Here is a 24,180-nt window from a genome sequence, read left to right on the forward strand (position 1 = left end):
TGTCTTCCTGCTTCAGTGGCTTCTCAGAAACCAGACAGAACAGAATCTGCTGCTTAAAATAGCCATTTAACTACGGTATGTATGTATTCATATGACTTAGCCATGCCATGGCAGTGCAGAGATCTATGAGCCTGTAATTCTAATTCCTCTAATGCTAATACTTAGCAGCTCCCCCCACCCAGGGTTGTGTAAAAATCATTCGAAAGCCGCAAAGGACTGTACAAGTATTACTCAAATTATTATCACTGATAAAAATAAGCCCCTTTCAGGAGCGCCTGGCTGGCTCAGTCGGTTAAGTGCCTGTCTTCTGCTACTGTCATGACCTCAAGGTCCTGGGATCTAGCCCCAAATCAGGCCCCCTGCTCAGTGGGGAGTCTGCTACTCCCTCTCCCTCTGCCTCCCCCCTCCTCTCCCCTCCCCTCTGCTCAGGCTCTCTCTTGCTGTCTTGCTCTCTGTCTCAAATAAATCTTTAAATAAATAAATAAATAATAAATAAATAAATAAATAAATAAGCCCCTTTCAGTGTGCCTTTTTCTCAAAGCCCTCTAATAGTATTAGTGGGTGTGGTGTGATGACATTCAGAACATGTACCCCAAAATATGGCACCTTGGTATATTGAATACTGTAAACTAACAGAGCTTGAAAAAGCAGCAGGATCAGGAAAGTCACTCTGAACTTCCCTCCATCCTTCTTCCCTGAAACCAATCAAAAATCCTTGTGTGAGAGGTGCCCTCCCTACACCCTGATATGCAAAGACAAAGGGATGGCAAGAACAAAGAGGCCTTGCTAAGTTTCTCCCGGTTTACTATGCTTACCTCATACTCCTTGACCTATTACGTTCCTCCATGATGTCCACTCTTCATCAAAAATAGCATAAGAAGGGGCGCCTGGGTGGCTCAGTCGTTAAGCGTCTGTTTTCAGCTCAGGTCATGATCCCAAGGTCCTGGATTCGAGCCCCGCATCTCATCGGGCTCCCTGTTCCGTGGGAGGCCTGCTTCTCCCTCTCCCACTCTCCCTGCTTGTGTTCCCTCTCTCGCTGTGTCTCTCTCTGTCAAATAAATAAATAAAATCTTTAAACAAAAAAATAACATAAGAATATACAAGTCTGTTTCTTTGAGTTTTCATTTTCTTGTGAAGGCTTCCCTGTCCTGTAAAACTTAAATAAATCTGTGAACTTTTCTCCTGTGATTTTCTTTGTCAGCTTAATTGTCAGGCCCAACCAGAGACCCAAAGAGTGAGAAAAACTTAAAATTTGAAAAATTTTTACATTAAATCAGCATAGCTCAAACATTTTGATGTCAAGATCCCTTTACATTCTTAAAAATTATTGAACACCCCAAATAGCTTTTGTTTATCTAGGTTATATCTAAAGAGATTTACTGTATTAGAAATTACAACAAAGAAAAATCATTAAGCATTGATTTATAATGCATTTAAAAACAACAATAATAAATTCATTATATGTTAACATTAGAGCAATGAGGTCATTACACACCATGGAACCTCTGGAAACCCCCATTGTACACTCCTGAAGGAGTAAGAGTGAAAAAGGCAAATATTGTCTATATATTATTATAGAAAGAGTTGGCAATCACACATCCTCTAAAGGGACACTTTGAGAACTGTTGGATTTGATAATGGCATTAAATCAATATTAATTTCCTGATTTGTATGTAAGAGAACATCCTTGTTTATAGAAAATACACCCTGAGGTATTTAGAAGTAAAGGCACATCATATCTGCAATTTACTCTCAAATGCTTTGGAGAAAAATAATACATACAGAGAAAATAGAGTGATAGAGCAAATCAAGTAAAATGTTGACAATTTGGAAGGGAAGGATGCTTACTTTTCTGTAAGTTGGAAATTATTTCAAAATAAAAGGTTTTAGGGGCCCCTGGCTGCCTCAGTCGGAGGAGAGTGCAACTCTTGACCTCAGGGTTGTGAGTTCAAGCCCCACGTTGGGTGTAGGGATTACTTAAAAATAAAAATCGTAATTAATTAAAGGTTTTAAAAACATACCAAAACACCCAAGTTCTTTTTTTACATTTATTGACCTAAAAAAGGTCAACACCAGAGGCAAAAGCAGGTCCCTCTTCCGGGGGCCTCCTCCCCTCTGCAAGAGTTCTCCTTTGGCTTCTCAATGACTACTCTCCCCAGGGTTCCCTCCTTCCCCTGTCTTCCTCACTGCACTTGCACCCTGGCTTTCCTCTCCATTCTCATCTATTTTAAATTCCACCTTCATGCCCCCGACTCACATTTTCATTTCTGCTCCAGACATCTCCTGTGAGTTTGTGCTTCCAAATACCTTCACATCTCCATTTCCATGAATCAGAGATGACATAAAGTGAATAGATTTTAAATGGAATTCAGGATATCCACCCCTTTTGTGTAATAATTTGTCTGGTCTTTGTTCTGGATGTCTGGTACAGAACTTCTAAAATCCTCAGAATCCCCCAAGTGATAGGAGTGTGTTTGTTCTTTGCACCCTTGATCACACCTGACTTTATGAGGGGAGCTGGTCACCGGAAAGATCCATCATGTGAGTCATTGTGACAAATCTGAGTGAGTCACAGAAACTCCCAAACCCGTAGCCCGTTGGTCTGAAATACAGTGGCCTGGACCCCTGAAATGAACCTGGCATCTGAAGTAAGAGCAGCCTTGTTGGGGATGTGCCCTTAAACTTGCAGGGTCAGAGCTGTCTGGATGGTTAGTGCCAGGACGGAACTGCAGTACACCGGTTGGTGTTAGAAGAACTCCCTAATCCCTCCATACTCCACCACCTGGGCCATCACTATCTAAACAAATGGCTCCAATGTTTACCAGAGTCCTAAGTGACTGGTAGTTGCCCCCTTCCCCTCTCCCCAAGTATCTAGTCCATCACAAATCTTCTCACTTTCCAAAACATACCCCCAAGTGCCCTCTTCTCTCCACCACCATGTCATCCTTTTTTTTTTTTTAAGATTTTATTTATTTATTTGACAGAGAGAGACACAGCGAGAGAGGGAACACAAGCAGGGGGAGTGGGAGAGGGAGAAGCAGGCCTCCCGCAGAGCAAGGAGCCTGATGCGGGACTCGATCCCAGGACCCCGGGATCATGACCTGAGCCGAAGGCAGACGCTTAACGACTGAGCCACCCAGGCGCCCCACCACCATGTCATCCTGTCACATGCTCCCTATCATCTCTCACCCAGATTTCTACCACGGCTCTCTCACTTATCTCCCTATTGCCATATTGGTCCCCCTCCAACCCATTCTCCATAGAGAAATCAAAGTGATGTTCCTAAAGTATAAATTCTTCACTTTCCAGACTCTGGTCTTCTTCACATTTCTCAAATAAATCCATTTGTTCCTACCTCAGGACCTCAGCATCTGCTGGTCCTCCATCTGGAATAGTCCCCCCCCCCCCTTTCTTTTTACTTTTTGCCCCCCCCCTTCCTTTTTCAGCTCAAACCCTTCCTCCTCAGACAGCACTTCTCTGACCACACAGACAAAAGCATCCCTGTTCCCCGTTACTTCCCATCACCATCCCATGGTTCTTCCCTCATATTCTGGCAACTTTCTTTCTCTTTCTTTCTTTCTTTCTCTCTCTCTCTTTCTCTTTCTTCTTTCTTTCTTTTCTTTCTTTCTTTCTTTTTAATGTTATTTATTTACTTGAGAGAGAGAAAGAGAGCACGAGCAGGGAGAGGGGCAGAGGGAGAAGCAGAGTCCTGGGATGGAGACCTGAGCCAAAGGCAGATGCTTAACAGACTGAGCCATCCAGGTGCCCACATCCTCCGGCAACTTTCAATTACTCTAGTGCCTGTTAGGCTGTGTTCTATTCATGTCTCTCATGCTTACCCTTGTATCCGAAGCATCTAACACAGTACCCAGAGCTCCGATAACATTGTTCAATGAATAAATGTGTGAACGTGGCTTCTTGCTTGTATCCTAGACTTATAGTATGGCTGTGGCTGTTCTAGGAAGTCTATCCAGACCCAATGTCCAGAGGTACAGGAGACCATCTCTTCCTGATCCTTCCTCTGAAGCTAGAACATCTTGCCCGGAAGCCCTTTGCACTTGGCTAGCCAGAATGAGATCACATGACCATGTTTAACCCAATCACTGGAAGGGAGATGGGACTTGACCCCCCCCCCACACACACACACACACATGATTGGCTGAGACAAAAGGTTCTTGCCTCCGGGCATACAGCCCTCCAGAGAGTTACAGGAGGTGTGTGTGAAGAGGGGGGTCTGGAGCTGTCACAGTGTCTGGAGGTTGTTACTGGCATTTAATGACCAGAGAATTTGAAATGTTGAGGCTTTTGCAACACCTGGGGCAGCCCACAAACGGGATTGACCCATCACAGTGCCAGTAATGCCCCTTTGAAAAACACTGACTTGGACCAACCAGGACCCGCCCTACGGATGGAGCCAGGCCCCCTTAAAGCACCGGATGGGGTATACTCACCGGTCCGTAATAAAGCAGGAATGGAAGTAGTGGATGTCGGGAAGGCAATCAGCAGTGTCTACCAAAAGGTCGTTTTCAGCTCAATGCCATGTTGAGCAAGTTTTATTGAAGAGGCTTCTGCCTGAATCTTTTCAGTTATCTCCGTAAATTCCTGAAAGCAGGATTGCTGGATCAAAGGATACGCCATTTTCCATTTTGATACACATTGCTAAACTGCGCTGCTGAAGAAGTATATGAACACCAGGGTAAGACCTCTTTCAGGGGACAGGCAAGTTCCATGCGACAAATGACTCCCTGGGGTACCAAGAGCGAAGCGGCAGAGGACTACAGGAGGGGACTGGACTTAAAGCAGGAAGGTGTTCACACCTGATTCTCAGGACTACCTCAGACATATTTTACTCCTGGTAACTGTAGCATGGACACAGAGCACTTTCTCAGTGGAAAGTCATAACCCTGTCAGCGGACAGGGTAGATATGATGCCTCTTCATCAAAAGGAACTGAGGCTCAGGAAAGTAGAGGAAATTATTCTATCACGGAAAGTTAGATTAATTTTTTTTAATAAATTAATAGGAAGATGGGATTTGCTTAGAGTTACATCAGCTGTAACAGAGACCCAAGTAACAGTGCCTTGAACGTCTCAGAAACTGACTCTTTTTCTCATAAAACTCTGCACTGATATGGTCCTCCACAGGCCCAGAGAAGTCAATTCCTTTCTTTTTGTTGCTGTTTTTTATTTTTATTTTTATTTTTATTTTTTTTAAAGATTTTATTTATTTATTCATGAGAGACAGAGAGAGAGAGACAGAGGCAGAGGGAGAAGCAGGCTCCCCGCGGAGCAGGGAGCCCGATGCGGGACTCAATCCCAGGACCCTGGGATCATGACCTGAGCCGAAGGCAGACGCTTAACCGACTGAGCCACCCAGGCGTCCCGAGTTGCTGGGATTTTTTTTAAGATTTTATTTTTAAGTAATACACCCAACATGGAGCTCCAACTCACAACCCTGAGATTGAGAGTAGCACACGCTACTGACTAAGCCAGCCAAGCACCCCTTGTTTTTTTGTTCTACCATTCTTTGGGAGTCATCTTCATCCAAATGGTGAAACGGTCGAGATGTCTCAGAGCCACCTCCCTGCTCCTCCAGTAGGAGGGGCCTCGGGAAGGGAAGCACATGCCCAGGAGATGGTTCATCACTCACTCACACCCCAGGACAGATGTGGCCCACTTTCCTTTCAAAGAGGCCATAGACTTTGGCAGATACTCCTGTGGAACAAAAAGTCAGTCTCTGCCACAAATTCCAAATAGGAGTACTTTTCCGAAGACATTGTATTAATGAACAGTCCATTTCCAGCCATTTTAAATAGAAGATATTATTGACCTGACATAAATTTCAGACAAAGAAATAACTGCTCACCCCTGCACCTGTGAGCTGTGCATTGAGTAATCACTTTCACATTCCCTCCAGGGTAGTGACTATAGTGCGTTCTCTATAGACATGACATGAATAGGTGGATGAATAAGGAAGAATGAGTGAAAAATGAACTGGTGAGCTTCTGCTTCTGAGTTAGCTGTGGTATGGGAGATGTCTTCTGTGTAATAGTAATATCTGGATATGACAGTTTTTAGCACTTGAAATACATTTAATACTGGAGCCCCTGGGTGGCTCAGTTGGTTGCGCGTCTAACTCTTGATTTCGGCTCAGGTCCTGATCTCAGGGTTGTGAGATCGTGTTCCATGTGGAGTCTGCTTGGGATTCTCTCTCCCCTCTCCCTCTGCCCCTCCCCCTGCTCACGCTCTTAAATAAATTAATAAATAAATAAAATAAATTTAATACTAAAAATTCCTTTTGCATATGCAACCTTTCTATGATGACACAGGATGCTGCTGTGTCTCAAATCATCAACCACCATTCTATTAGACAGCAAATAGATACAGCCAATGGATAGAATATGTAGCCAAACTGCTACATTCACTGAACTAAATTCAACTGGACTCCTAAATTCACTGGACTTTTATTTTTAATAGATCCCTGATGGTAGTTTTGCACTTGTTATCTGGCTCTCACAAAAGCATAAAACATTCTGGTAACTTGAGCTTTCTGGAATTTGGATTCTAGGAAAACAAAAAGTTTTCAGTGTTTCTTTCCAAAGCTTATCATCAATAGCTCCCTCTCTGTTTTATGAGAGGAGGTTGACATAATGCCAACGGCTTAAGCTTTGGCACCAGAAAAACCTTGCTTTCTGTCCCAGCTCTGCCACTCTCTGTGTGACTTTAGGAAACATGGTTTAACTTCATTTAGCCTCCGTCTTTTTATCTGTAAAGTGGGGGAGAATATCTTCTTCGGATTGTGGCAAGGAATAAACGTAATATAGCTCTCAGAAACTGATCTTGAGGGGAATCTGCAAATAAGCGTATCTTTACAATGACATATCCATCATCTCTGTCTGGGCCATATCTGTCATTTTGGAAATGATAGATCCTGTAATTCATCTTAAAAGTCTAATTCAGGCAGGTAAAGCAGAGCTCCCCTGAATGTTTAAAGCCCAACACTGCCTGCTAGAGCACGTGGGAGCACAGTGCCCCCCAAAAAGCATGTTTTTCCAACAGGTGGATCACTAATGCTTAGGAGAACCTTAACTCTGTTGCTTCTTTGACTTCTGCCACTTGGGCGTATTTCTGGTTCCATCAGTACACAATTGTGTAATTTTCTTCTCTGAAAATAGATTAAGTCCAGGAGGATCTCATGTTCATTTTAACGTATGCTGAATCTGTGGTGGAAAAAATAGAAAAACATGACAAGATAGTCCTCTGATAAATCAGCAGAAAGACACCCCCCTGCCCCCAAGCCAAGCATGACTGATCCCTTCCACGAAATCCACTCAAATTACCTCCTTACCTTGGACGTGACCCTCAACTCACCTATGGTGTTTGGTGAGGCAGCCGTGACTGGGCAGGCCTGGCGACGGAGTCACTGCGTCTTCACACCGCCAATGACGGAGTTCTGCCATGATGCTGTAAAGGAAAATTATCCAAAACTTGCAGTATCAGCCGAAAGAAAGATAGCAAGTGCTTTTAATGTCATTTGGAGCATTGTGTTTAACAAGCTGTGATATTGTGATTTGAAATAAGAAATATGTATTTGGTCTTCCTTTATTCCTGGTACAGAGTTCCTAAAATTCTTGAAATTACCTAAGTGATGAGAGTGATAAATATGTCTTTTGTCACATTAATAAGGTGACTTTTGGACCCCACCTGAGGATGAGGGCTAGTTGTCAGGAGAAACAATCATGTGATTAGAGGGTTGGAACTTTCAGTCCCACCCCCAACCTCTGGGGAGGGGAGAGGGGCTGGAGATTGAGTCCCATTGCCAGTGGCCCAGGATTTAATCAGTCATGCCTATGTAACGAAGCCTCCATAAAACCCCAAAAGGACAGGGTTCTAAAGCTTCCTGGTTGGTAAACACATGGAGATTGGAGAAAGGCGTGCTGGGAAGAACAGGGAAGTTCTGCGCCCTTTCCCCCCACACGTTGCCCTGTTCATCTCTTCCATCTGTCTGCTCCTGAGTTACATACTGTCATCTAGTCAGTAAAATGTTTCTCTGAGTTCCAGGAGCTGCTCTAGCACATTAATTGAATCCAAGGAGGGGATCATGGGAACCTCTGATCTATAGTTGGTGGGTCAAAAGAACAGGTAACAACCTGGGCTTGAGCCTGGTGTCTGAAGTCCAAGGAGGGTGTTGATGGAAAAGCCGATTACCACAGGCAGAAGCACAGGTGAGGAGGACCTGGGCTGTGACTGGCATCTGGGGGGAGGTGACAGTCTTACAGGACTGAGCCCTTGACCTGTGGGATCTGATAACATCTCTGGGTAAATAGTGTCAGCATGGAGTTGAATCATAGGACCCCCAGTTGGTTCCCAAGAATTGCTTTGGTGTGTGGACCCCCCACCACACACACACACACATACACACACACACACAATTGGAATTGGGTCCAAGAATTTTTTTGCAGGCCCACTCAAATATTCCTTAATTATCTGGGGGAATGTACCTCTGTTTGACCCATCATTTACCTATGATTAAAAGCCTGGGTTTGGGTGCCTGGGTGGCTCAGTTGGTTAAGCAACTGCCTTCAGCTCAGGTCATGATCCAGGAGTCCCAGGATCGAGTCCCACATCGGGCTCCCCGCTCAGTGGGGAGTCTGCTTCTCCCTCTGACCCTCTCCCCTCTCATGCTCTCTCTCACTCTCTCTCTCAAATAAATAAATAAAATCTTTAAAAAAAATAAAAAATAAAATAAATAAATAAATAAATAAATAAATAAAAATTTGTGAAGTTACACCTCAACTTGTAGATTTTTGGCCAATAAGGATAAAAGTGATTCCTGTCTGGTAAACAAATAAACAAAACCCCAAAGTGTAGGTATTTACCCCCTGTAGAACATTAACCAGAAATCCTATTCTAACAATTCTTTCTCCGGTGCCTAAATTATCCTTGTTGCTTCATTCTCCTTGAACAAGCTTTATCATCCTACTGGTGTTTTCACTGATGAGTTGAGCAAGTCTTTGATATTTGCTCATCTGATTTTGTATTAGATTCATGTTTTTAACTTTTTGAAAAGTATATACATTTTTTTAAGATTTTATTTATTTATTTGAGACAGAGAGAATGAGATAGAGAGAGCATGAGAGGGAGGAGGGTCAGAGGGAGAAGCAGACTCCCTGCCGAGCAGGGAGCCCGATGTGGGACTCGATCCCGGGACTCCAGGATCATGACCTGAGCCGAAGGCAGTCGCTTAACCAACTGAGCCACCCAGGCGCCCTAAATAAAATCTTTTAAAAAATGTATATACTGGGCGCCTGGGTGGCTCAGTTGGTTAAGCGACTGCCTTCGGCTCAGGTCATGATCCTGGAGTCCCGGGATCGAGTCCCACATCGGGCTCCCTGCTCGGCAGGGAGTCTGCTTCTCCCTCTGACCCTCCTCCCTCTCATGCTCTCTCTATCTCATTCTCTCTCTCAAATAAATAAATAAGTAAATAAATAAAGATTTTATTTATTTATTTGAGAAAGAGAGAGAGAGCAGGAGGAGGAGCAGAGGGAGAGTGACAAGCAGAATCTGTGCCGAGAGCAGATCTCACCACCCCAAGATCATGACTCGAGCCAAAATTAAGAGTCGGAGCCCAACCAACTGAGCCACCCAGGTGCCCCTAAGATTTTAAGTAAGCTCTACACCCAAAGTGCACTTGAACTCACCCCCTGAGATCAAGAGTCATGTGCTCCACCATCTGAGCCACTCAGGCGCCCCTTAAAAAGTATATTTTGACAATCCTCAGCTTTATAATAGCCATCCTTCCATAGCTAGATGGACTTTGCGTGGGTAGTGTGGCCAGGACCACCCCCAGCTTCAGTGATTCCCTAGCAGAACTCCCAGGTGCCCACCCCCACTCCCTGCCCTTTACTCAGGAGATCTGAGGTTTCTGCTTGGAGATACTCATGGTGGCAGCCCGAGGACAGGGCACTGGACTACATGGAAATCTGTAATCTGTACCCCAAGCCTCTCCCCCATCCAGCTCTCAGAATTCCTGCAGCCAGGCATCTACCTGCAGGTGCGAGACTGGAGGAACTTCTGCTGGGGAAAATGACTTGCAGACACTGATGTTTCAATACTTCCCAATAAAAGTCAGGCTTGCTGCCCGGAGTGGACATTTGTCATGGTATTTGCCTGCCCAGCATTTTGTGGATATCCTTCCTATATCTGGAGAACTTCCTCACCTTCAAAGTCCACACATCCCTAAGAAAGAAACTGGAAACTCCCTTTCCCAGCCTCCTTTGCAGCTAGGGCCCAGACATGTGACCAAAACACCATCAGTTAAGTATCACTGCACAGAACAGATTCAGAGGTAAGTGATGAGAAGCAGGTGGGGTCTTCAGAAACCCCGTGGTTAGGTACCAGAGGCAAGGTCCTGGCAGGAGCGGCCCTGCCCCCAGCCCCATGTTCCCACCGTGCCTATAGTCGGCAGTGAGCCAGCAGTACACTTGGGGTTCTGTCCCTGGCCATGCTGTCTCCAACCAGGTTTCCCCAACTCTCCCTCCAATTCTAGGAGTTCTCCCATGTCCTTTCCAAAGTTCCTTTTCCGCATGAACTGCTCCAGGTCTCTGGTATGCTGCTAAGAACGCTGACTGCCAGACCATCCACCAGTAGAAAGCTGGTCGTACCCTGATCATAATGCCTCCCCCCGAAGCTGCAAACAGTTCTTAAATCCAGACCTGTCCAGGAAGAAGGGGTTTTAGACAAGCACTTCCAACTTGACAGAGAGCAAATCAAACAGCAAAAAGGAACTTCTGGCACAGTGCAAGAGAGAGTAAAACAGATGAGAATACCTTTGGCAATGAGAAAATAATATTCATCAGCAAATGGGATGCCATTAAAAAAGAATTGAGAGGGGCGCCTGGGTGGCTCAGTCGGATGAGCGTTCGGTTCTTGATTTTGGCTCAGGTCATGATCTCAGGGTCATGAGATTGAGCCCCGCATTGGGCTCAGAGCTGGGTGTAGAGTCTGCTTGATATTCTCTCTCTCTCTCTCTCTCTCCCTCTTCCTCTGCCTCTCCCCCAACCCCGTTCAAGCTCTCTCTCTCTCTCAAAAAAAAAAAAAGAACTGAGAACAAGAAAGAGCTCTTGACAGCTGGAGGTGTAGCCAATATAAAAAATTCAATTAAAAGGTTGGATTATGGAAGACACGTATTCGCTTGTTTTACTGTCTGCTTCCCTGGCTAGAAGGTAAAACACCCTAAGTCACTGTTTAGATAGTACGCAACACACACAGCAGCGCCTGGCACAGAGTAGGGTCTCAGCACATATTTGTTGACTGTATAAATGAATGCCTCTCTCCGAAGAAAGTAGAGCAAAAATGAGATGAAGAGTAGTAAAGAAAAATTATAAAATAATGAAAAAGGTCTGGAAAGTCTATTAGGAATTTCAGACAAAGAGAACAACAACAACAAAACAGAAGGGGAAGAAATTGCTAAAAAAATAAGAAAATCCCCCGAACTCAGTAAGAGTCTCTAGAAATTCAGAGTCCACTAAGTGATCAGCCAAATGAATAAAAAAGAGCCACACAGAGGCGCCTGGGTGGCTCAGTTGGTTCAGCGTCCGCCTCTTGGTTTTGGCTCAGGTCCTGATCTGATGAGTCATGGGATCCAGCCCTGTGTCAGGCTCCAAGCTCAGCAGGTGTCTGCTTGGATATTCTCTCCTTCTGCCCCTTCCCCCAATTGCGTTTTCTCTAAAATGAGTAAATAAATCTCTAAAAAAAAAGAGCCACACGAGATGCATCACTGAGATTTCAGAGCACTAAAGAGAGGGTCCCAAGACTCCAGGGAGGAAAAAAATAGGTCACAGTCAAAGGATTGGGACTTCTCACCTACAATATTGGGATTGCTAGAATACAGTGGATCCATGCTTTCAAAATTCTGAGGAAAAAAATGTTATCATTTATCTATGTCCAGGCCAACTAGTAATCAAGTGTGAGAATAGAATAAAAATATTTTCAGGTATGAAAAAGTCTCCAAAAAATTATACACTTCTTCACAAAATTATGGAGACATGGAACCAAGAAAACAGGGGATCCAACATAAGATGTAAAAGGAGATGACAAACGTGTATGTGAAGCAGAACTAAGGAGCAATCAGTCCAGAGTATAGCAGGACAGAGAGCTCCAAGATTTAAAAAAAAAAGAGCCATTAAAGTACTGGAAAAGTTTGTGTGGAAATTATACTGAGAGGTTGAAGGGTGTGGCATGAAATGGAAATAAGCCTAAAGGAGACTAAGCAAATGGGAAAAAAAGGATGAAGTTAACTCCAGGAAGAAAAGTTATATAAGAAACTTAATTATGGCTTATTCCTTGGTTTAGCAACAAACTATATTTGCATAGCTAAAACAAGGTAAATATGAATGATTCAACTAAAAACTGCAATTCCTTTTATTGGGAAGACAGCTAGAAAGAAAGTGTTGAGGGGGGTCGAATCCTCATTAACAAACCCCATATAGGGTTGATAAGTCAAAGATATTAGTAAAACTCATGCCAGAAAAAATAGCTAGTAGTTGAAAGTGGTTACTTTTATTTTTTAGTTTTTGGTTGTCAAATGAACCTTTATTGAAATATTTTCCTTGGTAGTTCTTAACTAGCCAGGCATTCCACTGCACCACTCTTGATGTCACCTATGATATCATGAGGGTGGCGGCCATCCACACTGCAGCCCACAGACTGGGCAGTCCCCAAGATCTCTTCAATGTTCCAGAGAACTCTCTAGCTACAGATCGGTGCCACATCTGTTGGGCAACGTTGACAATCTCATCAAAACTGCTATTGCCACCGTGCTTAATGTTTTTCTGCTTCTGTCTGTTGGTGGTTCCTTGAGGGCTTTGATAATCAGGGCAGAGGCAGAAGGTACCACTTCCAATCTGGGCCTGTTCTGAATGGTCAGTTTCACCGTAATCCTTAGACCCTTCCAATCACCGGTTGCCTTGGCGATGTCATCACCAAACTTTTTTGGAGACAGACCCAGCAGGCCGATCTTCGGGGCCAGGGCAGATGTGGCACGGACTTCGCCACCCTTGCATCTCAGGTACATGACTTTGATCACATTGGGGGTCGAACTAAGGTGGCATGGTGGAGGTGGCTGGTGTTGGGTGAACCCGGGTTCGGGATGATGGAACACAGAAGCACCCTGGCCTCCTCCAAGCCGAAAGCCAGAAGTGTTACTTAAAAAAAAATAGAATAGGGGTTAGAGAGGCAAAGCAGGCAACTTTATTTCCTTATTATTTTTTTTTTAAGATTTTATTTATTTATTTGACAGAGAGAGAGAGACAGCGAGAGCAGGAACACAAGCAGTGGGAGTGGGAGAGAGAGTAGCAGGCTTCCCGCCGAGGAGGGAGCCTGATGTGGGGCTCGATCCCAGGACCCTGGGATCGTGACCAGAGCCGAAGGCAGACTCCCAACAACTGAGCCACCCAGGCTCCCCTCCTTATTTTTTTTTAGCATTTTTGGTTTTTAAGAATTATAAGCATTTGTTGCTTTGATAAAAATTAATTTCAAAGAAGTCATGCTGGCTAATACTGTGGAAACCAATTGGAGGGGACGACAGTTTAGATGAGGAGACGGTTAGGAGTCGCAGCTGCACAGCAAAGAGGGAGTGGAGGAGGGTTTCAAAGGTACAAAGGACAGGGCATGGTGACTGGAAAAGCGAGCAGGGAAGGAAACTTAGAACGGTGGGTTTCTGATTCGAACAACGGAGTGTTCTCTGAGAGAGGGAGGGGAGAGCGGGCTGTGGGTGAGGGCGGCGATTTCAGCTGTGGGGTTGGACGTAGCTAGGGGACATCCAAGTGGCAATGCTAGGTGGATATGGATCTCTAGTTCAGGGGAGTTTGGTTGGAGCTGGTGTGAGAGGGATGTGAGGGTAGATCTAGCTAACACACCCAGACAAGTCCCAGGGAAATCTAAGCCAACGTCCCCTTGGGCCACACTAGTTTATGGATCCTGGGTAAACTGACTGCCAGCTGAGGGAAGGTAGAAGCATTCATCCTGGGTGTCATCTATTGGTAGCTCTCACCTGCCAAATGCCCCAAGTCCTCGTTCTTGTGTTTCTCTGCGTTGGGAATGTCTCCCATAAGGGTTATACTGCTGTTCCTGTCTCTCCGTGCTTCGGATTCACTCCCTTCTCTCACCTTCCCTGCCCACCATATGCTGCTTCTTGCTCATCTGTTTGATGCCAATCACGGTGGTCCACTAGGGCACCTACCCTACCGGCACTGACCCTTTCTTGACCTCTGGTATCCCTTGGGAAGAGGCTCTCTGCTGCTGGCATCTGAAGCTGTTACCTGCTATCCTGGAATCTTTCCTCACTTAGGTTGACTGCACTGGTAGAACGGACATCAAGGAGAAATCAAGGCAAAGGTTTGAAGGTACCAGATAGTTCTGTAGCAGGAAATTAGAAACGATGGATTCCTGTCCTACCAGTCATCCCTAATCCTCATAGGGTCCCAAATAGCTACAAACAAGAAACATTACTCAAATGAGAAACAAATGCCACTTTTTTTTTTTTTGAGTCGGGGAGGAACAGGGGGAGAATCCCAAGCGGGCTCCACGCCTAGCACGCAGAAGGGGCTTGATCTCAAGACATCATGACCTGAGCAGAAATCAAAGTCAGATGCTCAACCAACTGAGCCACCCAGGTACCCCGCGAATGCCTTTCTTAATAACTCAGGCGTACTCAGTAATCCACAGGGCAGGGCTCTGACACAAAGTGACTGAGTCTCACAAGAGTGGAAGCCAAACACTGGGTTGGGAAGGGGCTGATCAGACTTTGTCACTGTGGCTGGGAAGTGAGGTCTCCTAGGCCTGGCTCTATTACTACAGAAAGGGGGGTTGGGGGAAGTGTAGTGAGAGAGGCAACAAGGCCGACAAGAGCCCAAGCAGGCTCAGGGAGCGGCTGGCTGGCTGCCTTCACGAGCCAGGTGCCAGGCTCTCCTAAGACCTCAACATACTCGGCTTTGGGTGCCTGGGTGGCTTGGTTGGTTGGGTGACTGCCTTCGCCTCAGGTCATAATCCTGGAGCCTTGGGATCAAGTCCCATATCGGGCTCCCGGCTCAGCAGGGAGCCTGCTTCTCCCTCTGACCCTCTCCCCTCTCATGCTGTTTCTCTCTCTCTCTCTCTCTCTCAAATAAATAAATAAATAAAATCTTTAAAAAAAAAAAAACATACTCGGCTTTAATTCTGAGCTGTCCATACACATTTTTAATAAACACCCCTTTCTGATTTAAGCTCACTTGTGTGGGTTTGTTACTTGCAGCCGTAAGAGACACTGGAGACCAGAGACCAGTGCAGCACTCTAGGGCGCGACCCATGTTGTCCTGACTTTGTATCCCCCATGTCTGGAATACTGGTAGCCACAGCGGGGGTTTAATCCACGCCTGCTGAAGGAATGACGGGTTCCGGTACAGGTCCTACTAAAAAGGTCAAGTCTATTTAATTCAGGAATTATGAAATCTAATTTATAATGTACTTACCAAGTACCCAATAATACCCAAAGGGCTGCTATAAATCCCAGGCTGAACATGGGAGATCAGCTGAATGAAACCTTCAAGGGACTGCTAAAGTCTTGTCTGCCGGCAACACGAGAGAAATATAAAGTTACATGAAACATTCTCAGAAAACTGAACTTACAGAAGCTCAATGTGAAATTTCACTTCAACCTTTCACTCATGTAAGTATTGAGGGACACCTCTGAAATATGCAAGTTGACTTTTCCTCAAGGAAATATTTATTGCATACTACGAGTGATTATATTTTACAGCAAAATTAAATTAAATGGATACACTCTCCATAAACATAAATTGGAAATCAAGGCATCCATGAAATGTATATGCTGAACCAAAGTCCCAGTTTTCAGCATTCAGCAGCTAATCATGGTTCCCCTCCAGGGCCACCAGTCCATGATTTCAGAAAGTTGAGGATCTTGTCAGAGACTGGAACCGAATCTTCTTTATATGTGACAATTGTTTCCAAGTAAAATCCTTTTGGGGGCTCAAGCATTTCATTTCTTGAGACATCCTTTTGCTCTACTTCATCACCTTTAGAAAAAAATGGAACACCTGAATTATTAACTTTTAATTTTTTTTTAAGATTTTGTTTATTTGACAGAGAGAGACACAGCGAGAGAGGGAACACAACAGGGAGAGTGGGAAAGGGAGAGGCGGGCTTCCAGCTGACTAGTGAGCCTCATACGGGACTCCCAGGACCCTGAGATCATGACCTGAGCTGAAGGCAGACGCTTAACGACTGGGCCACCCAGGCGCCCCTTAACTTTTAAGACAGCAGTCCTTAAAATTATTAGTCAAGTATTGGAAATAAAATAAGGTAGGAATCACCCCCACCCCCGTCAGATTCCTGACACTATTTTCTCTCTGCGAAAAATAATAAATATGACATGACCACTACAGACCCTGAAATGTGTTTAAATGCTCAATCCTGGACACGTGTACTTTCAGGCCGCTGATAAGCTTTATCACCAAATGTAATCTTCAGCACGGTTTTTACAGAACAGCTTTCCTGAGGTAACACTTAACAGATCATACAATCAACTCGTTTGAAATGTACCACCGAATGGCTTTTAGTATATTCAGATCTGTGCAACCGCAGTTTTAGGATATTTTCCGCCTTTAGCAAGTCCCGCCCCATCAACTCCGTCCCTTCAGCCCCAGGCAACTAGAATCGGACAGGTGTCTACGGATTTCCAGCACATTTCTGAAGGCTCGGGGATTTCCTTTTCCGCCCAGTAATTGGGAAGATTTTAATACCGTTCGGCTGGCGGAAGTGCTGAAACTGCTCGCCAACTGCGACGGGGGCTCATGTAACCGAGGCATCACCTCTTTAAATAAATCACCGTCCGGGGTCTCTCTGACCTTCCCTCTGGAATCTTGTACAGATTCTTCAAATACACAAGAAGTACGTGGGAAGATTGAAAAGGTAGTTCCAGGCAGATTCCATTATAGCGAATTGCTCTCAACAATGGTTTTGCAGAATAAACCCGGTATTTGCGGCACAGCGAAGCCGCTTTTATGACCCCGTCAGGACGCCCCACCGAAGGCTGCCGGAGGGTAGTACCTGGTGGCTTGCGTTTTTTCCGGCCTAAATAAAACATGGAGCCCAGCGTGGTCCAGGCGCCCACCGCGTAGACCACAGACATCCGCCGGTACCAAGACGTGGCCTGGTCCCCGCGCATTGTGCAGCTCCGGGAGGGCTTCGACCCGGGGAGGCCCAGGGCGGAGGCGGGCCTTCCGGCCGGCGCGTCACAACAGCAGCCACCTCCAATGGAGACCCGATCCCGGGAGGCCGCTTCCTGCCCTGGCCCCGAAGCATCCTGGAGCGTGTAGTCCCGAAAGTCGCGCCGGGGAATTGGACCCTAAGGTGGGGGCTTAGGGGGCTTCCGGGCTGCGCCGCTGAGGGACAGCCTCGCATACTACGTGACACCAAATGACGATTTCTCTGAACAAACTTCTCGCATGGAAAATTGTAACACCTGCCTTACACAGGATTCAGATGGTATTTGTAAAGATTAAGTCCACTCCTCCTGCAGCTCTCAAATACGCGAGAATGCCTGTCTTCCCCCGCAGCTCTTCCCCATTTTCCTTTCTGGAACCCAGTCCGGGTGAGCCTTGGGTTCCCCTGGTCAAAGGTAATCTCTCCACTGGGGTGTGGGTCCTATTCTTTACTGCCTCCTCGGGATTACACTCTAACTCTACCCACATCTCAAAAGCAGAACATCTCCTTTGACTCTGCCCACCTTCAACTTGTCTCTTAACCATACGCTTCTAAATTCAAAGCATAATCTACCCCCACTCCAACAGACCAAACAACTTGAGAGCAAAAGTGATATGCTTGGCACAGCATGGACGTTCAGTAAATTGCCATATCCAGTAACTACTTTTCAGCCATAATCAAATTTGATTTCTAAAGCATTTGCCACCATTGACCACACCTGCTCCTTTCATGGCTTCAAATACATAATTTTCTTTGGTATCTCCCACCCTTTAGAAATGGACAATAAGTGCAGGGACATCATTAGTCATCACAGAAAAGCAAATTAAAACCACAAGACACCATTACACACCTATTAGAATGACTAAAATTTATATTAAGAATACCAAGAGTTATAAGGATTTAGAGCAATCAGACCTCTTACTAGTGGGAACATAACCTCTTTGCAATACTGGCAGTTTCTTAAAAAGTTGAACATACACCTACCATATTACTCAGATATTCCATTCCTAGTAATTTATCCAAAAGAGATGAAAACATATCCACACAGACATGTAAATGGATGTTCACAGAGCTTTAGTCATAAGAGCCCCAAATGGGAAACAACCCAAATCGCCATCATCTGGTGAAAGGATAAACGAAATGTGGTATACCACTCCGCAATAAAAAAGAATTACTGATATATGCAGCTACATGGTGAATCTCAAATGGATTATGCTAAGTGAAAGAAGCCAGAAACAAATGAAACTAGACAAAATTCTAGGAACAAACCAACCTGCAGTGGGACAAAGCTGACCAGTATTTGCCTCCTAAGGAAACCATTGGGGGGATAGAAATGTTCTGTATGGTGGTGGTGGTTTCATAGGTGTACACATCTGTCAAAACTCATTGAACTGGGGGCCCCTGAGTGGCTCAGTCGGTTAAGTGTCTACCTTGGGCTCAGATCATGATCCCAGGGTCCTGGGATTGAGTCCTGCGTCAGGCTCCCCGCTGTGGGGAGTCTGCTTCTCCCCTTGCCCCTCCTCCCCACTTGTGTGTGCTCTCTCTCTCTCTCACACACACACACAAATAAAATCTTAAAAAAAAAAAAAGCAACTCTTTGAACTATATACTTTAAATGGGAGCAGTTCACTGTATATAAGTTATACCGAAATAAAGTTGTTAAAAACAAAACAAAAAAGGGGCGCCTGGGTGGCTCAGTCGTTAAGCGTCTGCCTTCGGCTCAGGTCATGATCCCAGGATCCTGGGATCGAGCCCCGCATCGGGCTCCCTGCTCTGCGGGAAGCCTGCTTCTCCCTCTCCCACTCCCCCTGCTTGTGTTCCCTCTCTCGCTGTGTCTCTCTCTGTCAAATAAATAAATAAAATCTTTAAAAAAACAAAACAAAACAAAACAAATCAGTGTTCTGTTGCAAGATTGCTTCTCTTCTCATCCTGAGCAACTTTGCTCATATTATTTACTTTATTTGTTAATGACTGAAATCTGCTCCAAATGCTCCTGAAAGCAAATCCATATTAATTACTCCCAACCTGCTGGGCATTGTTATCTCTCACAAGCTCCCTAAACTCAAAATGTCCAGGATTGAATTTATCAATGCTAGAAAAGAAAGAGCAAAGAACTCCTTCCTTCTTTTTCTGTAATTCAGAGAATGATTGACATATCACCCAAACCGGAGACCTGATTTCAGACTCTTGCCTAACACCCCACCTCTGTCTAAACACCTGCCCCTGTTCAGGCCTCACCTGGATTCCAGCTTCCTCGCATCCATCCTGCCACTCTCCTGTTTTTAAAATCCCTAACTGGTCATTTCCCCTGCCTAAGAGGTCAGAGGCTTTCCTTGTCTTCAAGATGGATTTAAGAGTCTTCATTGGGCACACTGGGCTCCATGCTTTCCACCTCAGGATGGCTGCTTTCCATACACTACTCCCCATCTCCATGTTCTCTCTGGAAACAGCCACCAGTACCCAGAGGTAGAACCTGCATGGCAATGTCTTCTATATTAGGTCACTCAGTGGTGCCACCTCACCTCAGCACCTAAACTCATTGTCACTGAAGAGAACACCAGTGCGAGGTGCGTCTATCACATTCTACCTTCTGTTAATTTGAAATGGAAAGGCCCAAGGTGGAACAGTTTCATCCTTAATCTCTATACAGTTTTCTGTGCTCTTCTATATGATGTATCTCAATTAAAAATTATATCGGGCACCTGGGGGCTCAGTCGGTTGAGCATCTCTTGATCTCAGTTCAGGTCTTGAGCTCAGGGTTATGAGTTCAAATCCTGTGTTGGGCTCCATGCTGGGCATGGAGCCTACTTAAAAAAAAAAAAAAATCTGGGGCACCTGGGTGGCTCAGTCTGTTGAGCGTCTGCCTTCGGTTCAGGTCACAATCTCAGGGTCCTGGGATCGAGCCCCGTGTCGGGCTCCCTGCTCAGTGGGTAGTCTGCTTCTTCCTCTACCTCTGCTCCTCCCCCCTGCTCCTTCTCTCTCTAATATATTTTTTTTAAATCCAAAAAGTAAGAAAAATATCCTATGGAAAAGGTACACAAAATAAAAGCCCTTGGCATTTAAAATGTGTTAAACACCTTAAGATAGGAAAGGCCCCCAGAACACACACCAAAGGCAAAAGGCTGTAATACAAACTCAAAATATAAAGAAGAATCAATCCAGATGGCCCAACATCCAATGGATAGGAGTTTCCAGCTTTGTTTTTCTAGAGGACTCAGTACCTTCTAATAAATTATATAATTTACTTCTAATTTTTTTTTTTTATTGTTGGCCTTCCCTAACTAGAACATAAGCTCCACCAGGGCAGAAATTTATTTTATTGGCTACATTCCCAGTGTCTGTAAGATACTCCATACATAGCAAATTGTCAAATGAATAAAAAAATTGCTCCAAAGTTCTGAAAGTTGTTTGGGGCCTAGAATTGTATACCCAGCAAAGCTGTCAAGTATGAAGACAGAATAGATTCAGTGAGTTATCTCCCATTTAATTTAAGATAGCAGATGACTTATGGGATAAAAGGAATTGTAGAACCCAGGCCTCCAAACAAAAGAAATTCCTGGATGACTTGTCATAGCAATCGGCCTGTGATTAAAGGGGAGGTCAGTGATCTATAAAGAATGGACTTCAGGGTGCCTGGGTGGCTCAGTTGGTTGAGCGACTGCCTTCAGCTCAGGTCATGATCCGGGAGTCCTAGGATTGAGTCCGCATCAGGCTCCCTGCTCAGCAGGTAGTCTGCTTCTCCCTCTGACCCTCCGTGCTCTCATGCTCTCTCTCTCAAATGGATAAATAAAATCTTTATAAAAAAAATAAAGAATGGACTTCATTCAGTAGAATAAGAAATTCAAATTTCTGGAGGCGCCTGGGTGGCACAGTCATTAAGTGTCTGCCTTCGGCTCAGGTCATGATCCCAGGGTCCTGGGATCAAGCCCCGCATCGAGCTCCCTGCTTAGCGGGAAGCCTGCTTCTCCCTCTCCCACTCCCCCTGCTTGTGTTCCCTCTCTCGCTGTGTCTCTCTCTGTCAAATAAATAAAATCTTAAAAAAAAAAAAAAAAGAAATTCAAATTTCTGAATAAATAGAAAACAATCTTCTTCCCCCGCCAAAAAAAAAATTAGAGACTCTAGGGAAAACAACAAATACATGAAGTTATGATGCAAAAAAGAAGCAAACCAACCTGTGGAGTGCTAGAATATAAGAACGTAAGTGACTGATTTTGTCACTGGGAATGTTTTCCTTCAAGTGGTGTAGGGACTGAGACAGCAAACCCTTGGAGAAAAATGTAATACTACCTGACTCGAACACAGACAATGTTTACATTATCACAACTGTGTAAATGATCTTTATTAGTTTTTCAACTTTCAGAATGAACTTTGAAACAGAAGACATAACTGTGGTTATAGGTTGGAATGTAAATTTTACCAACCTTGGTAATATAAAAATAAAGGTATAGAAAGGTCCTCATTCTGGAAAATGGGAATTGAGAGACACATTACCTAACACTGATACATCAACAAATAACTTGAAAGGAAAGGTTAAAACCAGTCACCTCTAAAGAGTAGTTCTAGGCTCAAGGAGTGAACTGTTATTATAAAGCTCTTTAGGATACGTTGTTTTGTTTTGTTTCTTAAAACCATGCATATATTACTTTGATTAAAAAACAGTACCTGTTTATTTTACTTGATGCCCGAGATAAATGTATTATCACTCTGTTACAGCCACTGATGCCCATCAGCCACTCTTTATGGCTACCTGGGCTGCGCTGTTTACATGTGAGTTAGGGACAGTGCACTCCAGACAGCTCTGCCTTGATGATAAAGTTTCACATATTTCAAGCTTTCCCTCGGTTAACATTAAGACAGAAAATGAGGATTAAGTTCAGGAAATATCTCTCAGGGGAGTCACTAAAAACACACACATACACACACAGAGACGTCAGGAAATCAAATTTGTATTAGCATTATTTTAGCCGGTGCTTTCTTTATCCAGATTTATTTCCTTTCTGATCATTATGATTTTCACCTAAGTAAGTTGCCAAAATACATTACCTCTGATTTTATATAACTGTAAAGTTAGGATATAAAAAGCATATAAACATCTACAAGTACCAAAACATTTATGACCTTACAACTTCATGATGCAGGAAGAGGGGCACAATAAGGAATACAAATAAATTATAATCTAAAGAGTTACACACAATGCTTCCTTTGATTATTTATTAAAACCCACAAGTAAAGTGAAAGGAATGTTTTTAAGCCGTTATCAGCAATTGTGAACACAATCTGATGTGTTCTTCAATGTTCTGCTCACATCTTCCAGCTTAACAAGCACTGGAGACAGCCAGCTTCTTCAAATGATCCATGAACACCTGCAGGCTAACATCATCAGTTAGGATGGGTGCTCCTGTTTCCTGAAATTTAATGGTAAAGATTTATTGGCAGGTATCTGAAAAGCTGGTTAGAATTCATGAATTATTAAGGACGCTTCCACCACCTTGGAACATTCACAGTGTTACCCCTCTGCTAGGTAGGAGGACTCTTGCCACTGCCATCCTCTGCCTAGCTAACTATTCTATCAACTGAAGCATAATTTCCCCACAAAACCCTTCTCCAAACCACTGAGGTCAGGCCATCCCTGCCACTACAGACAGTTCGGGCATATGCCCTTCTACTTTAATCCTCTCCATAGTTCTGATGACTCGCCCAGAGTCTGGCTGCCCATCAAGCATGAGCTCCTGGAGGCCACACACCCTGTGTCTCACCTTCCCCATCACTCTGCCAGCACCTAACCCAATGTTCTTCATGCCATGCTTACAACAGAAGCTTGTAGGGTGGCATATTTACTAATGAGTGGATCAGGATCTCCACTGAAAAGATGGGTATCTGTACTATCAGAAAATGTTCATGATTTATGTAATGTGAAGGGAAAAGAACTGAATAGAAACCTTGATTTCTAGTAAGATCCCAAATTTGTAAAAAATAAGTAAAAATATACATAATATACACATTTTATATTACCTACAAAGAAGCTCGAAATACTTAACTCTAGATAGTGGCATTATAAGTAATGTTAATTTTCTTTCTTAATCTTTTCTTTAACATATTCAAATTTTCCAAAATGATACTGTACTACTATTAGGAAAATATAAGCATAATTAAAATTTTATAAGAAGATGCCTTCTGGGAAGAAGGAGTACCTGTGCTTTTCCCTATTCCTTCCACTGAACACAACTAGAAACCCTGGGCATTTTATATAAAAAAAAATAAGAAGACTATGAAAGGTGGAGAGAAGAGAGCAGACAAACCAGGGCCCTGAGTCCCAAGGAACAACACACTGGTGAGTGCCTTGGGTTTCCTTTTTGCCTCATATATCCCAGACCTGGAGCTGAAAAGGCTGGTAAACAATCACTGGACACAGACAAAAACAGAGAGAAAGCCAACTTTCTCTAGCTAAAGGACCAGGGTAGCCTAGCAACACAACAAATGTTAGATAATAACTCCAGTCAAAGATGACAGAAAAAACTGTGGCCCCACCCACACCAGCAAAGGCTGAGTGAGCACCATAGACTGCCACCCTCACAAGACAGTAACAAGGGACCCCAAAACCCCTACCAGGATGCTCTCAGAGAAGGCCAAGTATGGCACTGGGGACTTCCTCCCCAATGGCCAGGGGGACGTCTCCCTAATTGCCATGGTACCAGTAGAGACCATTCAGGGAGCCTGCTCTTCAACCCAGACCTGGCAGTAGTAAGATGTCCTCCGTGCCCCCTGCATTGGGTATCAGAGGCGGCCTAGTGGAGAGTCAGCACTTTCACTACCATCCAGCACCAACAAGGCCATCTCCATGGTGGGATTAGTGGAGACTAGGTGGGGAGCTGGAACACCCATCCCCACTCAACAGTAACAATAACAATGAATTGTCCCCC

General features: G+C 44.4%; 2 protein-coding genes and 1 pseudogene across 4 annotated transcripts in view; all 3 read right to left on the minus strand.

The window, feature by feature from the left end:
- Positions 1-12,619: 12,619 nt before the first annotated feature.
- LOC110590051 lies at positions 12,620-13,110 on the minus strand (annotated as a pseudogene).
- Positions 13,111-15,771: 2,661 nt separating this feature from the next.
- Positions 15,772-17,273, minus strand: SMIM26 (small integral membrane protein 26). Of its 2 annotated transcripts, none has more exons than XM_044919066.1 (2): positions 17,105-17,273; positions 15,772-16,059 (listed from the first exon to the last, which is right to left on the minus strand). In XM_044919066.1, the coding sequence occupies exons 1-2, from the start codon at positions 17,220-17,222 to the stop codon at positions 15,905-15,907; spliced, it is 273 nt and encodes a 90-aa protein (XP_044775001.1). In that variant the 5' UTR covers positions 17,223-17,273; the 3' UTR covers positions 15,772-15,904. The 2 variants fall into 2 exon arrangements, with proteins under 2 accessions (XP_044775001.1, XP_044775000.1); XM_044919065.1 differs by having other exon boundaries at positions 15,772-16,062.
- The window catches only part of SEC23B (SEC23 homolog B, COPII coat complex component), a 43,735-nt gene continuing 35,611 nt past the window's right edge, over positions 16,057-24,180 (minus strand). Inside the window, exons 20-21 of one of the 2 annotated variants that reach the window (XM_044919063.1) lie at positions 22,566-22,665; positions 16,057-16,071 (exon numbers count right to left, since the gene is read on the minus strand). In XM_044919063.1, coding sequence (XP_044774998.1) covers positions 22,576-22,665 — 90 coding nt within the window. In that variant the 3' untranslated portion in view covers positions 16,057-16,071; positions 22,566-22,575. Of the gene's footprint in view, positions 16,072-22,429; positions 22,666-24,180 lie in introns of those variants that run through there. The other variant, XM_021700752.1, reaches the window with a different exon arrangement.

The sequence above is a fragment of the Neomonachus schauinslandi genome, chromosome 10 (genome assembly GCF_002201575.2).
Source record: "Neomonachus schauinslandi chromosome 10, ASM220157v2, whole genome shotgun sequence".
NCBI lineage: Eukaryota > Metazoa > Chordata > Mammalia > Carnivora > Phocidae > Neomonachus > Neomonachus schauinslandi.

Excerpts from the sequence above, each read along its gene's own strand:
- SMIM26 (XM_044919065.1), bottom strand. The coding sequence starts at position 17,222 with ATGCGCGGGGACCAGGCCACGTCTTGGTACCGGCGGATGTCTGTGGTC. Across the intron at positions 16,063-17,104 it reads GAAAAAACGCAAGCCACCAG|TAGAGCAAAAGGATGTCTCA; the intron begins GTACTACCCTCC and ends AAGGTGATGAAG.